Source organism: Pecten maximus, chromosome 6 (assembly GCF_902652985.1).
Source record: "Pecten maximus chromosome 6, xPecMax1.1, whole genome shotgun sequence".
Classification (NCBI taxonomy): Eukaryota; Metazoa; Mollusca; class Bivalvia; order Pectinida; family Pectinidae; genus Pecten; species Pecten maximus.
Window position 1 is genome coordinate 16,837,716 of NC_047020.1, and position 23,413 is coordinate 16,861,128.

At 34.3% G+C, this 23,413-nt stretch overlaps 1 protein-coding gene across 1 annotated transcript in view; it reads left to right on the plus strand.

The window, feature by feature from the left end:
• LOC117329105 (teneurin-m-like) overlaps positions 1-23,413 on the plus strand; it is a 191,503-nt gene that overhangs the window by 145,478 nt on the left and 22,612 nt on the right. Inside the window, 8 exon segments of the mRNA XM_033886835.1 lie at positions 5,464-5,658; positions 7,572-7,787; positions 12,646-12,831; positions 14,198-14,344; positions 14,619-14,826; positions 18,024-18,143; positions 19,620-19,899; positions 20,915-21,182. Of these exon segments, the coding sequence (XP_033742726.1) occupies positions 5,464-5,658; positions 7,572-7,787; positions 12,646-12,831; positions 14,198-14,344; positions 14,619-14,826; positions 18,024-18,143; positions 19,620-19,899; positions 20,915-21,182 (1,620 nt within the window).

The following is a 23,413-nucleotide window of genomic DNA, read 5'->3' on the forward strand; positions in this document are numbered from 1 at the left end:
TAATATCACGATGGTGTCATTTATCACCAATCAACAGAGCAAGTGCAGGCCAAAGACATGTCACCATCAGACTTGCATCAGCGCTTGCGATCTGACCAGAATTGCCTATTCATTTGCTCTTCATTCTACACCACATTATTATATTAGGTTGGAGATTATTTCAGTAAAAAGCTCATGTTTTCATAATATCAAAATATTGTCCACTTTATGAAAGGGTTCACTACGATTAACATATTGAAATATGGTTGTCTCACTCTCTGTACTTTTGTGTCGGAGAGTAGCCGTTCACTTCCTGTCGTAACGCTGATTCATCCACTACTATTATTGACTCATCCAAACCATACTAGTTTTTACCCTCACATGTATTTTAAATGATAGCTCCTTCAAATGACTGATTTCTATAGACAAAAATGTTATCCCACCATCTAAATCAAACATGGAAAGGATTTCCTCAAAGATGTCACATTTCTTTGTGTCATTCATTGGTACATGATTGATACTGCGGGTACTGAGTGGTACGGCATCACTTTCCCACTTATAATGGATTAATTCAGAAATTGTTTCAATTATAAAAGAAAACACTGTTGGACATTACAAGGCAGATCCAGAAATGTTTGCTATAAGAAAAAATCTGAAAATGAGTGAGTGACAAAAAAAAAAAAAAAATGCAGAACTAGAAATGAAAACAATTATTTATTATGCTGCTAGTTATTTTTGTCAGAGATTGTGACTATAATTTTACAACATATTTTTCTGATATTTTTAGTATTTAAATATTTCTAAACAAATTTTTTTTTTAAATACAAATAATTTTTTTTTTTACTCAAGGATCGATGATGTCTGTTTATTGTAGTAGTTTAGCACTTAATTGCAAGTGACACTCAGAAAATATTTGAATCAAACTTTAGTGTTGCATTATTGACATAATTAGTTAAATTCTTTTTGTAATTTATCCATTTCAAGGGATATCTAAAGAAACCTTCTCTATCAGCAATTTGCCTTGTGTTTGTATACACAACATATTTCAGTGATATATGGTTCTTTATGTGGTAATATAGGACAGGTCTACTTTCAAATCCAAGGGTTTACCAAGGTTTACCTTACCTCAAGATGTAGAGTCATTATATTCCAACACAGATACCTGTTAACCAGATAAGCTTTATGGTATTGTCAACAGTATCACATGTGATCTTTATAAAGCTAAATGGAAATTTCAAAATTTCATCAGGATGTTGACCAAAGTATTAATAAAATTTCAACTTAATAATTTAAATATAAATTGATAGTGTTCATACAGGTGTCAGCACCAATAGTATGATTTTAAAATTCAATAGATTTCAACAACTTAGCAGACTAATGATTGTATCATGAACATGGCTTTGTGTCTGTGAGACTTTGTACGGCCCCCGTCACTAGGTCACGAACCGGCCTTGTGGGGAAAATACCAAGAGGGACTTGAGTTTCAATCGATGGCGTTAACAGCTTTGTAAAGTCTAGCTGAGTGCAACACAAGCTCCAATTAAGGTCTTGTCAACAGCCAAAAAAATAAAATCATTCAGGATGTGCAGAAAGAACAAAGGCAATGCTGTTTTTCCTGCTGGTGATCTTATGGCCCCTAACATGGTATCTTTTTTTTAATTTGACGGTGCACATTAGGTGTCATGATGCCGAACTTCAATCACCTTCAGTCCCACAGTTGATTGGTAATTTGACAAACTCCAGATGGAATCCCTACAATTTAGGATGTGGCATCCATGTCCTAGTTAGATTAAAGTCATTTAGTTTTTTCTATCTATATAAAAAAAAAAAAAATCTGAAAGAAATAATTCAGGAAATATAATTAAATTGAAAAATAAAAGTATATATCTATATAATCATAAAATCTAAAAATGATCAAATGATATGTTATGATTAAGGAATGGTAAGTGTTACGGATGTTGGAATCAGGCATTGCCAAAATCTGTAGGAATATTTCAATGCTTTTCCTCTTTGTTTAAAACCATATATAGCTCCTAATGTAAATTTTTGTTAAATTTTTCAATCTTGTCAATCTGACTGAAAAATTGATTTCCCTAGTGAACATGCTTATCTCATGGATCTCCGAAGTAATTCCTTTATCCCAAAGACAATCTTTTGACTCACAGGTGGAAGGAATCATATGTTAATCAGGAAAACTTAATTATAGTCACGTTGGGTTTTCATCATTTGTGTACTGTTGTTAAATGAATTGTTAGCTTTATTGAAAACTTAAAAAATATTTATTCTAAATTTCTTGATTTTTTTTTAAAGTTTCATAATTTTAATCCTAATTTTTGCTTTGTTTGATAAGAATTTCACTTTTTTAGCCCACCATCATCAGATGGTGGGCTATTCAAATCGCCCTGCGTCCGTGGTCCGTCGTCCGTCCGTCCGTCCGTCCGTCCGTCCCTCCGTCCGTCCGTCCCTCCGTCCGTAAACAATTCTTGTTATCGCTATTTCTCAGAAAGTACTGAAAGGATCTTTCTCAAATTTCATATGTAGGTTTCCCTTGGTGCCTAGTTATGCATATTGCATTTTGAGACCAATCGGAAAACAAAATGGCCGACAGGCAGCCATCTTGGATTTTGACAATTGAAGTTTGTTATCGCTATTTCTCAGAAAGTACTGAAAGGATCTTTCTCAAATTTCATATGTAGGTTCCCCTTGGTTCCTAGTTATGCATATTGCGTTTTTAGACCAATCGGATAACAACATGGCCGACAGGCAGCCATCTTGGATTTTGACAATTGAAGTTTGTTATCGCTATTTTTGAGAAAGTACTGAAGGGATCTTTCTCAAATTTCATATGTAGGTTCCCCTTGGTGCCTAGTTATGCATATTGCATTTTGAGACCAATCGGCAAACAAAATGGCCGACAGGCAGCCATCTTGGATTTTGACAATTGAAGTTTGTTATCGCTATTTCTGAGAAAGTACTGAATGGATCTTTCTCAAATTTCATATGAAGGTTCCCCTTGGTGCCTAGTTATGCATATTGCGTTTTGAGACCAATCGGATAACAACATGGCCGACAGGCAGCCATCTTGGATTTTGACAATTGAAGTTTGTTATCGCTATTTCTGAGAATGTACTGAAGGGATCTTTCTGAAATTTGATATGTAGGTTCCCCTTGGTGGGTGGTTATGCATATTGCGATTTGAGACCAATCTGAAAACAACATGGCCGACAGGCAGCCATCTTGGATTTTGACAATTGAAGTTTGTTATCACTATTTCTGAGAAAGTACTGAATGGATCTTTCTCAAATTTCATATGTAAGTTTCCCTTGGTGCCTAGTTATGCATATTGCGATTTGAGACCAATCTGAAAACAACATGGCCGACAGGCAGCCATCTTGGATTTTGACAATTGAAGTTTGTTATCACTATTTCTGAGAAAGTACTGAAGGGATCTTTCTGAAATTTCATATGTAGGTTTCCCTTGGTGCCTAGTTATGCATATTGCGTTTTGAGACCAATCTGAAAACAACATGGCCGACAGGCAGCCATCTTGGATTTTGACAATTGAAGTTTGTTATCACTATTTCTGAGAAAGTACTGAATGGATCTTTCTGAAATTTCATATGTAAGTTTCCCTTGGTGCCTAGTTATGCATGTTGCGTTTTGAAACCAATCTGAAAACAACATGGCCGACAGGCAGCCATCTTGGATTTTGACAATTGAAGTTTATTATCGCTATTTCTGAGAAAGTACTGAAGGGATCTTTCTGAAATTTCATATGTAAGTTTCCCTTGGTGCCTAGTTATGCATATTGCGTTTTGAAACCAATCTGAAAACAACATGGCCGACAGGCAGCCATCTTGGATTTTGACAATTGAAGTTTATTATCGCTATTTCTGAGAAAGTACTGAATGGATCTTTCTCAAATTTCATAAGTAGGTTCCCCTTGGTCACTTGCATTGCATTTTTGGACCAGTCTGTCCGGAAAACAACCTGGCAAACAAACAGCCATTATCGTTAAATCTCAAATTTCTTATATAGCTAGGATTCCCTTGTTTGAAAAGTACTGGAGGGATGTCTAAATTTGCACAGATTAGTGAAATGAAGGGAAAAGTAGAGAAAAGATCAATCTGACATGGAACCTATGAAGATCATTCAATGGTGGGCGCCAAGATCCCTCTGGGATCTCTTGTTTTTTTTTATCTTTTATAATTTGTTGATTGAGAAAAATATAAGTTTGATCGACAGATTCGTTGAATTACAACATAAGCAGTTGACTGACTCTCTATTTGCCTATCACTGTTGGATTTGAGTGTCCATCTTGATTCTATAACCATTACTCAAATAGAGTTCTACGCCTGTGTCCCCCCTCTGGGAGATATTTCTCTGACAGAATAAGACATTCCTGGATAGGAAGGGAGTGAGCAGGACAAAACCTCTTTAAAACAAAGAAAATTTCTTGTAAAATGAGCTGTTCATTACTATTAATTACAAAGTGAAGCATGTTCCATGTGTTTCAGCAAGATTTTTGCTGTGCTAGAAAAAATGTCTCATTTCCACAAAAGAAACATGTGTTTTTTTGTTGATGAGACAGCAGAGAAGGTAGTTCCTGTTGTCTGAGGTTCATAAAACGTCTACCGACGGACAATTCCGACGGACAATTCCGGAACTTCCTGTTCATCGCCCTGCTCGTAAACTTTAATTCCAACGCAGTTCACTGACATCAATGAATGATCATAGTTTGATCCAAGTTGAAAGCCTGATTTTTCGTACTGATGGAGGGGCTAGAGACAAGAAATTATTGTCTTTGCTACCAGCATACGGCCTTAACCACATGATTACAGGGTTAATTCAGAAATAAATGAGTGTTTTGGGCCTGTTTGTAAAGGCTGTCATACTTAAAGGCGGTTCTTTTCTCCAATCAACTCTATGTACAATGCTGTTGTATAGTGTTAAGAAAATGAGGCTTTTAGTTTACGAATATTGTTGTTATTATCTTGTTTCATTATTACATTGTAACACATCATTGTACATTTTGTCTTTACTTTACCTGTGTGTTCAATATGTGAGTCATGTGTTGATTAAATGTGTTTATAAAATTACAAAACATTTTAGAATTATACATATGTATTAAATATCAAAAAAATGTGGAGGAGCGTATTTATAGTGATTGATTAATGAATGCCACATCAGACCTTTAATTGATCTTCCTGTGTTACTGAAGATAGAAAAACGTATAATACAGCTTTGATAGTAGGGAGTATTCTACCTTCTGTATAGTTTAGTCCCACATGTGTATTCCAAATTTATTCTGTAGTTATAAAGTTTCCTCTATCGTCATCATTAATGTCAAGGTCATCATTCATGTCAAGGTCACCTTTTAGGAGCAAGAGTCCTTACTGGGACTATTCGAATCAGGATTTTTCTTAATTAAATAGAGATTTCAAAATTATCTAATCAGAGTTGTTTATATGTTGAAATTTTCAGCCAAATGTCCTGTCTTATGTAATGGAAACGGCTTGTACATCCGCGGAACATGTCGCTGTCACGAGGGATGGAAGGGGCCAGAATGTGAAATCCCCATCCACGAATGTGAAGTCCCAAATTGCAACGGAAATGGAAAATGTGTTAGTGGACATTGTGTGTGTTTGCCTGGATATAAGGGGCCTCACTGCGGTCTAGGTAAGTCAAATGTTTGTACCAAATGGTGTTTTGTGTGCTGTACAATAATAACTCTAGACTCCTACGATTACTTTTCTATAAACATGTATAGTATATATTTGTCGTAGAATATATCCACAGAGCTTATTGAATTGGTCAGTAATACATGAATACCTATCTGTAATGCCAGATTGTCTATCTAAACTGTAACCATGTTTTGATGTGTATCTCCTTGGAGACCATTAAGTTGGTCTTGTGTTATACAATTTGTACACTCTCTTTGTTACATTCACTGGTGTAATGGTATCATATCATCATTTTAATATCCTGTTTGTGACGACTTTTCTTTTACATTGGTGATAAAATGCCATGATAAATGCAGATAACGTAGAACGTGTCAATGTCTGCTCGCCATGACTACATAGAGTCCGACACCATATATAGAAGAAAACGGCGGTGTATTGTGTTGTAATATCCGTTACTTCCTGTCTTCATGCTGATGAAAACCCTAGTGATATTTTTGATTGATTGACAATGCTTCAATGTGACTTGTTGCAGACTACTACATAGGGTCAGACATAGGTAATATTTCACAACGAAATGCCAGCCACATCCGCCACAAAATATAGTCCACTATGTTGTTTTTTTCCAAATTATAGCGTAACGCCCTGTCATGAACCAGGTCTCGTCTTTCAGATAGAGAGTTTTGCCTGGATCTGGTTCCTTCTCTAAAAAGCCTTGAATTAACAAATGAAGATAACGACTAGTCATATCACAGATATTTATTTATAGTTTCTTTCACTAGTGTAATTGCTTTAGAATAACATACTGCATTCCTGTTGTGATTGTCATTTCAAAACTTTACTGACTTTCAGACCAGGAACTTCCCCCAAATTTCATAAAATTAGGAGAATTTAGTTTAAGTTATAAATCTTTCAACAGTTCTGAATGGTCTGAAAAAAGTTGTTTTTGAAAAAAAACACCTGAAGCAATTAGACTCCATCATTTACGTATTATGTATATATATGAATCAGTTTGATTTTTTAACCTTTCCCTGACCCCTGAAGGTCACTCTGATTTTGACACCAGTCCATTCACTGCAGACTCGTGTGCGATGTTTTGATGGTGTGGTGGTTCATGTCTGTAAACCAAGTATATATACCCACAATGCACCACATCTAAAACCTGTGATCATTTGAATGATTTATCGTAAAAATCGCACATCTTCAAAATGTGCCTTACCCTCCGAATGTTTTTATTGTCAAATCACGTAAATGTTTTAAATGTGACATTTTCCAATTATTTGTTGTTGTCACTCCATGGATCAATGGTCATTATTCGTTCATTCTGAAACTACATCATCTGTGATTGTCTGTGGTGTCCATGTGATTGTCCATATTTTATGAGTTGTTTTGTCGTATTATGTGATTATCTTGTCTGTACCTATTTCTTTGACTCATGTAGATATTGTAGTTCTGATTTGTGTTTCATTCTTTTTCTTTCCTGTATATACATATCGTGTAAATATAGCGCTGCTTTTAAAGCTTCTCAAGCTTCATTTATTCTAATGTGTAGTTAATGTTATAATTCTTTCATGTGCTTGTACTAATTTCATTTATTTAATATTTTCTGAATCCACACTCAATGTAGACAAACTAACTTATCGTTTTTGTCTAGATACCATAAAATCTTCTTAATTCAGAATGGGAAAATATTTGAACTTGCTGTTCGACCCAAAATATTTCTTTGACAACATTATGTTGGTATCATTGAGTTTCCATAAAGTCTTGTCACAACAGATCTTGTTCAGTTTCTGATGAACTCTAGCTTAGAATTAAGAAACATTAAGTGTGGATTATAAATATATAGTGTTGATACTCTTGATTTTGCACCTTTTTTCCTTTTTTACGCCAAAACTCTTACTTCTTACACAGTCGACTGTCTAGTCCCTAACTGCTCTGGTTACGGGGTCTGCCATCTTGGGAACTGTGTTTGCCACAAAGGGTTTAAGGGTTCAGACTGTAGCCTTCCCGATAAACTAAACATCAGCCAAGTGTGTGCTCGTGACTGTTCAGGTCACGGCACATACGACCTTGAGTCTGACACATGCCTTTGTGAAAGGTTCTTCGCAGGGCCGGATTGTGAGACAGGTACAGTAATTTGGAATTTAGAAACAATTATTGCATTTTGAGTTTTGAAAAGAAAAAAAAAATATTTCTATAATAATTCTATTTTGTTGAGTTTACAATAATCAACCCTCCCTTTTAGTTACAAATACTAAATGCTCCCTGGAATATGAGAAGTTTATCATTAGTGAGTAGACTAACCTCAGAAAAACGCATGTCATCTAACACACTAAAGCGACTAACACATATGGTACAACTCATATTCAATATTATTGAAAATCATTATGTATGATATCAAATTTTAACAAACGCTCCATTCGCAGCAATTAAGAATCATCTTCACATATTTTTTTGTTGACATATTTTTCAGTTACTCTCCTTTCTCGTGATTGATATATGTTGCCAACATTTCCATCATAATCTGTTATCATATTTGTGTTCTCATTATTTTATTTTTGCATTTCAGTTTTCGTTAACGATCATTAATGTATCTTTATTTATATTTATGAAACATTCATCTCCTAATGAACAGAAACTTGTAAATTGGTTATACACAGCCAAAGTGTGTGTTTGACAGCAAACAGATGAGCTTCATATAGAGAAACATATCATTAAAAACAGGTCTATACATGCCAAGCACTGCTTGTATGTTCATGCTAATGGTGTGATCAAAGCGAGTGAAACAATATCCACGCTCTCCTCAATCCAAACAATACCATCAAACCCAAACAATAACCTTAAAGCTAAATTCAAATCGCTCGCTATATAAAGTGCTGTATCAAGTAAACAACACAAACTACACAAACGTTTCAGAGAGCTTAACTGATGCTGCAAAATATATCTCAGAGAGCTGATTTAGTTTTCCAATTTCATTTGTTGAATTTTTGGGAGTTTGCTGGCATGAATTAGCATGTAATGCTTGTGACAATCACTAGGTACTTTGGCATTTTGCAGTTTGAGCGTGTTGCATTTTTGGTGGTTTTCTATGTCCTGTAGAAATCTGCCTATAAAAGTGTGCATCTTACACATCCCAGGCATGCTTCACTTAATAATCTTAGAACACTTGCATGAATTTGAATATTGACAAATGAAATGGAAATGTTTCTCTGGTGGAAATTTGAATCTCACCTTTTCTTGTGTGTTAATAAAACGTACTGTTGGGAGTTCAGGACAAATGTTATTTGCTGTGTTGAATTTGTACATTCTCCTATTTTTTATGGTCATTGTTATGAAAAAGATACCAAGTGTATCAAATTTGATAGCTGTAATGTAATTTTTGTTCAAAGCCAAGCGAGAACAATACAAGTCTGTAGTTTAGATTGAGAGAATCGCTATCCAGTCAGAAAGCAACTTAGAAACCCTCTGATAAACATATTTGTTATGAATACAAAATACTGATATTTTTTTCTCAATTTTATCTTATTCACTACTAAATAAGACAATAAATGCTAACATGAATGATGGGTAGGTTTTTTGGGGTTTTTTTTTTCGCTTTTGTAATATAGTACCATGATTTTGCATAAGGGCCCTGGTCTGTTCTCAGGTGCTGTAATGGTAGCAATTGCTTAAAAGGATTAAAGTAGAGATTTCCTAAATGTAAAAATAAATAATAATAATAATAAAAAATATATAAAAGTAAATAAGCTAACCAGAAATCGTGATACAAAATATGACAAATAGTGATATTTATAGTCATAAATCTAAAAAGGATATATCGAGTAATAAATGAAAATTAAAAAAACCAATGCCAGTAATAATGAGTTCGTGACAACAGCTAATAAATGGATAAGGCCAGAAATGATTTATACCAGTTTGTAATTGTTTTCTAACTTTGCATGATGGTTCGATATAAATTGATGTAAAAATCAATTCATAGTTTAGAGCAGTAAAGAGTTATTGTCAGGAATTTGCCTGCATGCAGTTTTGATAGAATTGATTTACCTATCCACAGTGGGAAAATAAGCTTGTCTGTTCATTGAAACAATTCAGATCTAGCTTGCTTCGGTTATTTTTTCTGTAAGAGATTGGTTTGTTTTCTTGGTCTTAGATGGATACAATTCTCTGTTCCTAGGCCTGCAGTCCCAAAACAAGACCTGATACTATTGGAACCCTTTTATCAGGCTCTGGGGAAAATTGACCCTGGTCACTTTTGCTACCCTTTCTTAAACTGGACAATAATATCCCTGGTTACTGTTGCTATCCTTTCTTATATTGGATAATAATGTCCCCAGTGACTGTTGCTACCCTTACCTACTGGACAATAGTGTCCCTGGTTACTGTTGCTATCCTTTCTATACTGGACAATAGTGTCCCTGGTTACTGTTGCTACAATTACCTACTGAACAATAATGTCCCTGGTTACTGTTGCTACCCTTACCTTCTGGACAATAATGTCCCTGGTTACTGTTGCTACCCTTACCTACTGGACAATAATGTCCCTGGTTACTGTTGCTACCCTTACCTACTGGACAATAATGTCCCTGGTTACTGTTGCTATCCTTACCTACTGGACAATAATGTCCCTGGTTACTGTTGCTATCCTTACCTACTGGACAATAATGTCCCTTGTTACTGTTGCTATCCTCTCTATACTGAACAATAATGTCCCTGGTTACTGTTGCTATCCTTTCTATACTGGACAATAGTGTCCCTGATTACTGTTGCTATCCTTACCTACTGAACAATAATGTCCCTGGTTACTGTTGCTATCCTCTCTATACTGAACAATAATGTCTTTGGTTACTGTTGCTATCCTCTCTATACTGAACAATAATGTCCCTGGTTACTGTTGCTATCCTCTCTATACTGAACAATAATGTCCCTGGTTACTGTTGCTACCCTTACCTACTGAACAATAATGTCCCTGGTTACTGTTGCTACCCTTACCTACTGGACAATAATGTCCCTTGTTACTGTTGCTACCCTTACCTACTGAACAATAATGTCCCTGGTTACTGTTGCTACCCTTACCTACTGAACAATAATGTCCCTGGTTACTGTTGCTATACTCCCCTCTCTTTCCTCCTTCCTCTATCTCAGGACCTGCTGTAGATGTACTCTCTAACAGTGTCTTGTGTTTTGTGAGATGCTTTCATAACATATTGTCAGATTTCACTTTTTATTTTGTATTGGGTAAACATGAACTCAGGTATTGATTCCTCAGTCGAACATTACACCTCTTCTTCTGTCTAGAACTTCTGAAGTTAAGTTCGAGGTTTCTTTTTTCTTTCCAATTGCCAATCTCCCATTGCATGAGTGGAGAGATTGGTACAGGCAGATTAGTTACACAGTTCTTACCAATACAGATACTGACATGTAGGTCTGTCAAATACAAAACGCTGATTAGAAAGCTTTGAGTGTGGTGATGTTTTGCATATACAATGTAGTATATATGACATGTACAGTTTTTGTCCATGTGACGTTGTATTGTCTTACGGAGAAATTGATTCCTTATCGTCAACTTTTTTCCTTTAAATTGAAAGGTGCAAAGGTTTAGTATTTCCAGGTCTCGGCGTGCAGGTGCTGTTACCACTGCTAGTCTTGGCGTTTCTTGTTTTCATTCCCACTTTAACATGTCTGCCTGTTGTTTGAACTAAATCTTATTTATGCCATTTTACAGGCCTAATCGACGATGGTATACACATAAGTATATCAGGTATAAATCTTAACTACTGCATGTAGGCATGCTTTTGTAGAGAGAGATATCGTGTTCTAGAAATGTTCAGAAGTAGTCATGTTTAGAATCTTGTATCTATATTTAAAATTTATAATTTTTGAATTTTTTTTTTAAATATGTTAGAAAATTTTATATATTTAAAAAAATAATAAAAAATTGAGTTTTGTTATATTTATATCTTAAAAGAATTCTGATTATCATTTTGACTTTGAATATTTTTTTTGAATATGTAGTTATATTTTGAAAATGAAAAATAACTAATTTGTTAAAATTTTGTTTGACTTTTTTTTTTTTCGATGTTTAAAAAAAGCAATTTATTTGTCTTCAAATGGTACATTTAGAACAGTTAAATGATTTTATTTAAACATTTATGATATGTAGTTTTAGAACTTTTTAAACATTTTACTCATATTTAGATTTCAATTTTTTTATTAAAATTGCTTGATTTAGTGCTAATGCTATTTACCTATTTTTGCATTAATTACAAACATTCCTTAAAATTTCAAAGTTTGTTTATCATGTATTGGTCATGTTGTTCTGTATGTTTGAGTACGTCGCTATTTTCATGTAGTATATTTATTGGAAATTTTTTTCTTACAAATCATTTAATGCAATATATAAAGAAGAATGTGCTACAATCTATTTTGTCTTAAATTATTGAAAGAACCTTTGCTTATAATTTATAAACAATTTTAATGCGTAAATGATATAAACAAATGTTATTAGAATGTTATATAATGCTGTAGATATAAAGTGTGATCTATTGAAGTCTGACGGAACGATCTCAAAGAATATATCTATTCTGGTTAATATGTGATAATCATCAAGGTTACATTGTGTAGGTTGTAGAAAATGATTATAGACTGGTTGTCATGCAAACGTTTAAAAAGATAAGACAATGGTTGTTTTGTATATGGTTGTCATGCAAACGTTTAAAAAGATAAGACAATGGTTGTTTTGTATATTGAAAAAAAAATTGGTTTTGATGTAATAAATGCAAAGGTGATAATTTCAGTCAGCCTAGAGTGTTCTTAACTCCCATCATGCATCTGATAATTGTGTTTTGATATTGTAAATTTTGGACAGAAACTATGTTAATAGCCTATTGTTTGGTAGTTAAAATAAAAAATATGCAGCTGCTAACTAAAAATACTGAAGTTTCATTTCCGTTCAAAATTGTTGACGAGAAACTTTTAAAATCATCAGAAATATGTCGCCTGGAGTGTTACCACGGACACTGTATGAACCAGAAATGTTTGTGCGACGAGGGTTGGGGAGGAGCCCTCTGCGACCAGCTTAGTTGTGATGCACGATGCGACGGACTACGCGGTATCTGTGACAATGGAACTTGCATCTGTCGGAAAGGATGGAACGGAGATCACTGCACATTAGGTACTGCTGCACTTATGTATTGGACAAACTTCTTTATCAGCATGGCTCTTGATTAGTTCGTGTTGACAAGTCTATTACCTAGGTCATTAAAGGACAGCTAAGGTCTGTTTTTTATGATTGGTTAGAATAAGGCTTTTTAATTCAGCAATTGTTTCTATTATCAAATATTCTTTCTCAAAATGTTTTAATTCAAACAGTGTTTGTTTGACCAGTTACTTTGGCACAGTAGCCATATGTGTTGAATTATTTCCCAAATTATACTCGTCAGCCAATTATACCTATGAAATATAAGCTTCTCTTCCCTTTGAAATGTTGTTTAAATTATGATAGAATGAGATGATCATCGTCTGATATATGATAAAAGATTGCTAAATAAGTGAGTTCAATCGACAATCAGGTGTGATTCTTAAGATGATTAATTTTGCATTCCCAAATTTCTTAGTATAGTAAAAATGATGAGATTCAGTTAGAAGGATGAAGTTGTGTGTTGAGCACTATAAAAGATTGTACTGTTAATAAGCATGCTGTCTCCATGCCTTTCCGGAGTCAGCCGTACTTTCTACTAGAGTAGGACAATTGCCTTGTAATGAAAATAGATAAATGTCACATTTAAAGATAATCACACTTCAAATTATGTGTCATTGTTAATTATCAGAAGTGAAGTATCGTAACACATATCAAAATGATATTCTGCCAAGAATTGTTTACTGTTGTGAAGGCTTCTGATTTTAGTGCTTTTAATTGCAATATATTGGCTCTGGGGCTTTCTTAACAAACCGATCTGCTAGAGATCATCTAAAGAGACTATTCAATTGCTGACAACTGTTGCCGTTTTCGATCAGCGTGTGTGATTATATATATGTGGGAAAATGATGCAAATGATCAATTTCCCTGATGCTATCTCTATTGGTAGCAAACTTGTTAAATTTTGTGCAGGGGTTGTTTTAAATAAAATGTCTCAGTACTATCTGAACAGAGACATCCCCTAAACAGTAGCTGTATATGCACTTGAATGTCCCAACAACAGATGTTTCATTGAAGACTTGCACAAGTTCACGTGGTTTCCCCCTGTTGTTCTAATATGTAAAGATATTACAAACAAAAATTCAAGAACTGATGAATGTTTGTTTTTACTTTTAACCAATAAAGTTCTGTGATTGAACAAAATTTTCAAAACTTGTGCAAATCTATTTATATTGTACCACGATTTTGTCCTTGATAGCTTGATATATATACATTCCCTGCACCCATCTGTGTGTGCTTTTGTCAGCTTCCAATTGCACAATTCCCCATTCCTCCATTTTGGTTATTGAATTAAGCTTGGTTGTCTCCTTAGAAACACATGCAAACCTGTTTTTGTCTGCAGACGGCTGTCCCAACTCCTGCAGTAACCATGGAGACTGCCGCCATTTCTCTCGTGGTTGGATGTGTAGCTGTCACCATGGGTGGAAAGGAGAGGACTGTGCAGTCACCATGGAAATGGTGTGTCAAGACGGTGATGACAACGATAGAGGTAGGTCAAGGTCATATGAAATGATGAAGGTCACAACAATGTACATCATACTGTCAAGGTAATACATTAAGGGGTTAAAACTCACTCAAACTCCTATAGCATTGACATGTAACCGATATGTTAATATGTCATAACAACAAGTCGCGACAGATCTCATGATTCTCAGGATCATGAACACATTAGTATATCATGCATTCAAGATCAGTTTGCCACCCTTGTGGTTCATATTCCACCTTTTCTGCCAACTGTAATTTATCAATTTTGTCCATTGTAGATGGGCTGTCTGACTGTTTGGATCCAGACTGTTGTCTAGATTCTGCGTGCGAGGACAGTAATTACTGTCAGATGGCGCCAGATCCTCTAGACATCCTTCTCCGCAAACAACCTCCCAGCTCCACTGCCTCCTTTTATGAGAAAATGAGATTCCTCATAGAAGAAAACAGCGTCCAGATTGATACCTCTAGGAACGGACTCAGTGAAAGGTATAAACACAACTTGGAAACATTTTCTGGGGTCGGCCAGTCAAACACAAATTGATGTAGAAATTACAACAATAAAATTTATCAATGCCTTCCATGCTAACAATCATACCATTCTGTTTTAATATCAAGTTTTTTTCTGTTTCTTCATGAATGGAATGCAAATGATTGTCCTAACTGACCATTGATGAAGTTAACATAAAATTAAGTTAGGCAAAGCTACTCGAATTCAGAGTGAATTTTTTCCCAATAAACCAAGTAGAATTGACATTTTAACAACAATCTGGTAAAATCAGAGATAGAAATTGACTGAAAACATCTGTTGATAGAAGATATACGTCAATGATAGTTGTCATATGAACTGATGTTTTAGCAACATGTCTAAGGCTTGAAACATTCATGTCAAAATATAAATGTTAGAATGGCAAAAACGTGAAAATATTGTTGACTTTCATGAGCAGGGCCCATTAAACAAAAACAACATATCGGTATGGAGACCATTTTTTACAACACATTTCATATGGAACACAAATAAAATTAGTAAAACCTTCAACAAATAAATGTAGTAAAAATGAGAACACCTTATCAGAAAATCCATATTTCTTGTTTCCAGTCATAGGCAATGAAAGTGCTTAGAGACTTTTAACAGTTACCCTGAAATCAATCCCATTACCAAGTTATGATAAACCAAAGTGAAAATGACATCCCCCGATGACAGAATGTCTATGTGCTGAGAACATGGAAAGATAAACAGCAGAAATGTTTGGAACTGTGAAACTGAGCTTTATTGACGTGGTTTCAATAACTTCTCTGTGTTATAAGTGACACACTGTTTCATTGATGGAATTATATTGAAAGCATTTTGATGATGAACTTTACTTTTATAGTCTTACTTATCGTTCAAGCAACACCATCAGGATCATATAGAAGCTTCAAAGGGACAATTCATTGATTAATACAAAGCAAACATCTAATAGATTCAGACTTGGTATGAAACTTAATATGCGTATTTCAATAAAGCAACAAGTGACTATTGATTTTTGTCTGGTAAAAGCCACATATTTTGTTTGTCACATTAAAGCTTGAATTACACATCAGTTAACAGTGTGGCAGAAATTGATAAAAAATAAATTATTGTCCATATTTCATCATATTTCCTGAAATTGTGTGTGAAGCTTTGCTCTCGGTTATCGCTCCTGATACCAGTCATGATAGTAACCCGATAAGACAATTGTTGATTATCTCCTCCTGTTTCTGCACACTTCATTTATCAATCCCATCATACTAGCCACCCCTGGGACAGCGGTAGTCATCGTCACGTCTCTACCCTATTACATGGCTGTTTTCTGTGTTTGAAATCTTGATCATTCAGAATACATTGAAAAAGACAAACCTATTAATATAAGTTATTGAAAATAAATTGAAAAGGACCCTTTCTTCAAGTATCCAATTAATATTGTTTGAAGTATCTGGAAATTTTTTTTTTTAAATTAGTTACTTCAAATTAATAGAATTTTTTTTTAAGTATTTGAAATCTTAAAAATAAAATCAATATTTCACACAAATTGAAATGGACTATACAAATTGAAATGGACTTTGCTTAATAATTAGTTTCCTTAAAATGGATTTCAATGGTAATTACATGTGTAGTTTTTTATGCCAGATTTGAAGAAATGAAAATTGTACTTTTTTCTGTTAAAATTTTAAAAATCTGCAGAGATGTGTTCAATGAAAAAAGATGTTTTGTAGATATCAATCATCGTTATAAGATTAAGCCAATGGAAGAAAAGGAATTAAGGCTTGAATTGTTCTGATATATTTCACATTGTAAAATATAAAATATAAAATTTAGAATTTTGATCTAGTTTATGTGGAGTAATTGTTCTTTACCTGTAGTAAGTTTTCTGTTTTAATAGTGACACATTTAATAGTGACACATTTAATAGTAACACATTTAATAATAACACATTTAATAGTGACACATTTAATAGTGACACATTTAATAGTAACACATTTAATAGTGACACATTTAATAGTAACACATTTAATAGTAACACATTTAATAATAACACATTTAATAATAACACATTTAATAGTGACACATTTAATAGTGACACATTTAATAGTAACACATTTAATAGTGACACATTTAATAGTAACACATTTAATAGTGACACATTTAATAATAACACATTTAATAATAACACATTTAATAGTAACACATTTAATAGTGACACATTTAATAGTAACACATTTAATAGTGACACATTTAATAGTAACACATTTAATAGTGACACATTTAATAATAACACATTTAATAATAACACATTTAATAATAACACATTTAATAGTAACACATTTAATAGTGACACATTTAATAATAACACATTTAATAGTAACACATTTAATAGTGACACATTTAATAGTGACACATTTAATAATAACACATTTAATAATAACACATTTAATAGTAACACATTTAATAATAACACATTTAATAGTAACACATTTAATAGTGACACATTTAATAGTAACACATTTAATAATAACACATTTAATAATAACACATTTAATAGTGACACATTTAATAATAACACATTTAATAGTAACACATTTAATAGTGACACATTTAATAATAACACATTTAATAGTAACACATTTAATAATAACACATTTAATAGTGAATAGTGACACATTTAATAGTGACACATTTAATAATAACACATTTAATAGTAACACATTTAATAGTGACACATTTAATAATAACACATTTAATAATAACACATTTAATAGTGACACATTTAATAGTAACACATTTAATAATAACACATTTAATAGTAACACATTTAATAGTGACACATTTAATAGTGACACATTTGATAGTGACACATTTGATAATAACACATTTAATAGTGACACATTTAATAGTGACACATTTGATAGTGACACATTTGATAGTGACACATTTAATAATAACACATTTAATAGTAACACATTTAATAGTGACACATTTAATAATAACACATTTAATAGTGACACATTTAATAATAACACATTTAATAGTAATGTATGAGACCAAAATTAGGCATATATTTTTGAACAAGTTATTTCAGACAAGTTAGGTTTGGTTTCAGTCAGGTTAAGGACACATGTTGCTAACTTGGCCACATAATTGCTAACTCCAGTTTTGTTTGTTCCAGCCAAGTTTCCTTGATCCGTGGACGAGTGATGACCAAGGATTTGACACCCCTCATTGGTGTACGTGTCCACGTGGCACGACAGCCTCTTTATGGATACACTCTCACACGCAGGCGTGGACAGTAAGTGATGGAACACGTCTTTACTTAGTTATGGGGAATACCATTCGGGACTGTTTGTTTGTATCACTGTAAATGTGTATTTAGTCATAGGAAAAAAAAGCAGCTCAGAACAACAGAAGTAAGGAATAATTAGTTATACAAAACCAACAAAGTTCCATTTCTTTGCCTGATGATAACTAACCAGTTTTTATTTTGACAATAGAAACAATGCCCTATAGTTGTTTGATGTTTATGAAGACCACCTTGTCCCACCCCAAAGAGGGTGGAAGATTGTGTTATTACACAGCAGTATGAATGATTCAATTGTCTATTGGAAGTTTATAGTTATAACAACAAAGGACTATTAGTCTGTGGCAATAAAGACTAGGTATTCTAGTAATCATCAGTAGCTTGGTACTCACGGTTATAGTAATAATCATGAAAACAGGAACATTCTCCAGTGACGCAGGGGCTCTATCTAGATGACATTTAACAGACCTTGATACAATCAGCAGAAAAATACATGTACAGGTAGTCATTGGATGTTGTTAGCTGCAATAATTTTTCCGATAAAATCAGGAAGTCGGAATTCTGGTAGAGAAGTCAATTCTATACCTGAGTATTCCTTTATGATGTACCGAGTGATAAGATATTGTTCACCCCAGGATAAAAAAAAGTTACGATTTTGAAATTGGCAGAATGAACTTCAATTACACAATTTGATTGTTGTTACTGAGAATGATATTGGTGCCCTGGGCTGCGGAGATTGCACAATCTGGCTAGGGGCTTGGTGGCGCATGACAGTGTTGTATATGAAGAGTGCATCTCGCTGATGAGTCTGATATCGCAGTATTGAATTACCTGATTAGGAGTCTTCCCTGACATGGTGCGAAGAGAATATTTTTAAATACAAAAATTGTTGTCGTTTCTTTAGCACAGAACATCATAGGAATGTTTCATGTCAATTAATTACAGTATTTTACTAAATAATCTTGCCTTAAAATTCAGTGGTTCTGATAATAATGTGATTCTGAAATTTTTCTGACATGACATTGTATACTGAAAATGGATCACACATATTCCACTATATACGGAATGATTGCCTCAAATTGTTCATTCTTCTAACAATTAGGGTTTAGTTGGAAGTGGGGAATTAAGTTCGTTAAGCCTTAATTGAAATGCTTTGTTTATAATTATTTTTACCAGTTCTAACTTAACCTACCTATTAAAATGTTATACAATGTATATTCATATTCTAAATGTCCCTGTGTTGTTTTTACTCTCAAAAACAAATAAGAAATTGAGGAAAAAGCAAATCTTTAAAAAAAAAAAAAAAAATTTATAAAAGCTTCAAGTGAACAATTTGCGATGTAAATGACAGAAATGAATGGCCTAAAGTTAATCTATTTCCTGAATTTCTTGTCTGAAAACTGATTTGCTTTATTATGTTCTTTGAAAGAGAAACTTGACATTTTAAGATGACCTTGTCTGTTCTAGGTTTGACATTCTGGTGAACGGTGGTGGGTCTGTGACCTTGGAGTTCACACGACAGCCTTTCCAGTCCCACAGTACAAGTGTCCTAGTCCCATGGAACCAGATCCTCACTCTAAACACAGTCATCATGGTCCAACAGATGGAGACCAACCTCCCACCGGAGCCGGTCGTCTGTGGCGTCATGCATGATTACTACAACCTTCAGCCTGTCGTCCTGTCTACCTGGCAACACACCCAGCTCGGAGCATGTCCAGAGAAGAGTACCATCATTCCAGAATCACAAGTAAATATCCAACATGTATTTATCATTGTGTATCTTGTGGTTTTACAAATTTGCAGATATTTAAGGATTTGTATATAAAACAGTTAATTTTCAACAACAGAATTATGGTAGATCATTTGATCCATGTTATGAAATTGTATTATGATTCTAGATAAATGTTTAAATTCAAACCTGCCTAAGTGCACCTTAGTCAATATAAAGATTTTAAAGTCACACCTACCTTAGTGATCACCTTAGTCAATATAAAGATTTTAAAGTGACACCTACCTTAGTGATCACCTGAATTAAGTGACTCCCTCTCATATGTGACTATGTTTTCCTCCCAATGCTATTTACCATAGTCACCTGAACCTGGATTAAGATACAATGTACCACCTGCCATATGTCAAGGTCGCATATAACAGCTAGGTTGGACTGTATCAAGGTCACATATAACAGCTAGGTTGGACTGTATCAAGGTCACATATAACAGCTAGGTTGGACTGCATCAAGGTCACATATAACAGCTAGGTTGGACTGTATCAAGGTCACATATAACAGCTAGGTTGGACTGTATCAAGGTCGCATATAACAGCTAGGTTGGACTGTATCAAGGTCACATGTAACAGCTAGGTTGGACTGTATCAAGGTCACATATAACAGCTAGGTTGGACTGTATCAAGGTCGCATATAACAGCTAGGTTGGACTGCATCAAGGTCACATATGACAGGTTTGACTTTATCAGTTATACATACTGCTTATACCTTTTGAAATGATGAACTTAATCCTACTGGTCACATAATATTTGATATACCGAATCCATTTTTTCCTACAGGTGGTAATATTTGATATACCGAATCCATTATTTCCTACAGGTGGTAATATTTGATATACCGAATCCATTATTTCCTACAGGTGGTAATATTTGATATACTGAATCCATTTTTTCCTATAGGTGATAATATTTGATATACCGAATCCATTTTTTCCTACAGGTGGTAATATTTGATATACTGAATCCATTTTTTCCTACAGGTGGTACAGGAGAGCCTGGTCATACCGTCCACCAACGTCCACTTAGTATACCACAGCAGTGACACGCCTGGGTACATGTCGGTCATCCTCATCCAGATGACCCCGAGTGTCATTCCTCCCAATCTAGCTCTCGTCCACCTCAAAGTGTCTGTCCAAGGAATCGACATGGACAAGATTTTCGAGGCTGATCCCGGACTTAAGTATACATTTTCCTGGGACAGAAAGAATGCTTTCCGACAGGATGTGTATGGGATAGTCCCTGCCAGAGGTGAGGTTTTATTTACAAGTTAATTAATCATCTCAAATTAGTTGATTTAATTTATCACAATACACCAATTTGATTAATGTATTGATCAAGTATTGGTTTGAAAAATTGTAAAGTTTATAAACTTTTAAGTACTGGAAGGATGAGAATAAGCAATCAATCATTGTATACGTAATGAGGTGTGTGTTTATTTTACTGATACCTGTACCACAGGAGAGCTACAAATATAATAAAAACTTAACATTGTCACTCTACTTGTCTTGGATGTTGTCACTCTACTTGTCTAGGACATCCAGTAAACCCTGGAGTGTATGGTTTTGACTCCCTTGTCCAGGACATCCAGTAAACCCTGGAGTGTATGGTTTTGACTCCCCAAAATGAGATTTAAGGGACATGTCTATTTGATGTATGTTTTGACCCTTCAGTGGTTGGACTTCTGAAATTGCCAAAAATCAAGGGTCAACTGGATGCCCTAGTAATAGTAGGGGGGGGGGGGGGGGGGGGTTCTTACATAATATCAAACCATTACTTCAAAACCTGGCACCATTATGAGAGTCATTCCCCTTCTTCAAAATCAAAAGAAAATCTCCAGAAGAACATTTGAGATTTTTTTACAAATCATTAGAAGGCCCAAAGGAGCCTAGAAAAAGGTTTTGAGAATCATGTCAGTTTTAGGGAAATAAAAGTGATTATTCATGAGTTCATGTTTATGGCAGATATTATGTTACACTCCAATACAGGGAAGCATAGTTAAAATTTCCAACATTATTTATTGATTTTTGTTACTGCAGTACACAGATAAATTTAACAATGAAAACTTGTGATATATAAAAACCCTGTGGGGAGCCCCTGACTGTGACAGAAAATGCACATCACACATCTGCATCAAATGTGGCGTCCATTACCTCCTGTCACAGTGAGACAGCCTGGTAAATAGTGTTCAGCATATCAACCATGTTAAAAGTTGTGTACAATAAATGGATATGTGACAGGCAGGTATTTTGTTGTTGGTTGTTATATTGCTGCACTGTCTGGAATTATGGAGGTGAAATGATGGGAAGACATCTATAAACTGGCCGTGTTCCACAATAGTCCTAATATTTAGGAGTTCCTTCAAAAATGAGGATCTAGTTCCACAGTAGTCCTAAGATTTAGGGAGTTCCTTCAAAAATGAGGATCTAGTTCCACAACAGTCCTTAGATTTAGGGAGTTCCTTCAAAAATGAGGATCTAGTTCCACAGTAGTCCTAAGATTTAGGGAGTTCCTTCAAAAATGAGGATCTAGTTCCACAGTAGTCCTTAGATTTAGGGAGTTGCTTTACAAATGAGGATGTAAACATCATACATATGAATCAAGTAAAAAATGAAAGAAAAAAAGGCCAGAGAATGTAGACAATTTATGAGCAATGCTAATTAATTTATAACCATTTTGGCAGCTGGCAGCTTGTCTTAAATATATAAAGTAATGAATGTAATTGATATTGACATTGGCATCCCAGCCTGCCAAATATAAAATTGTTTATTGAATAAAGAAATGTTAACAGTAATTTTTGGACCTCAAAGATGGCTGAATTTTACCAGGCAACCAAAGTAATTTGTCAAAACGTTTCTTCCAATTTCTCTTATGAAATTTGCTTCATGTTGGCCCCAAGTTGATATGATATGTCTACAGCAAATCAGCCTCTTTGAACTTACATCTGCCCCACAATGGTACAAGTTGTAATAGAACTTCAAACACAGGAGAGTTCTCCAGACATTTATTTGCTAATCATTTTTGTGTATATCACCTCCAATAGACCCCGGGGATCTGGTCTTTGACTGCGGGAGAAATGTCCATGGATGTATTCCACAATTTGATACTGTACATGTAGACATAATAAGCTTAGTCAGGAATATGTACAATAGAAAAATGATTTCCTACATGTAGACATAACAAGCTTAGTCAGGAATATGTACAATAGAAAAATGATTTCCTAAATTACAATGGAACATGAGTAAGGTGGCTTATATAGACAGGTATTTAGATACTTCAGTGGTCTTTATAGACAAGTTTTATGACATATATCTGCAGATGGCCTATATTGACAGGTACTAAGATACTTCACTGGTCTTTATAGACAAGTTTTATGACATATATCTGGAGGTGGCTTATATAGACAGGTATTTAGATATTTCAGTGGTCTTTATAGACAAGTTTTATGACATCTATCTGGAGATAACTTCTATAGACAGGTA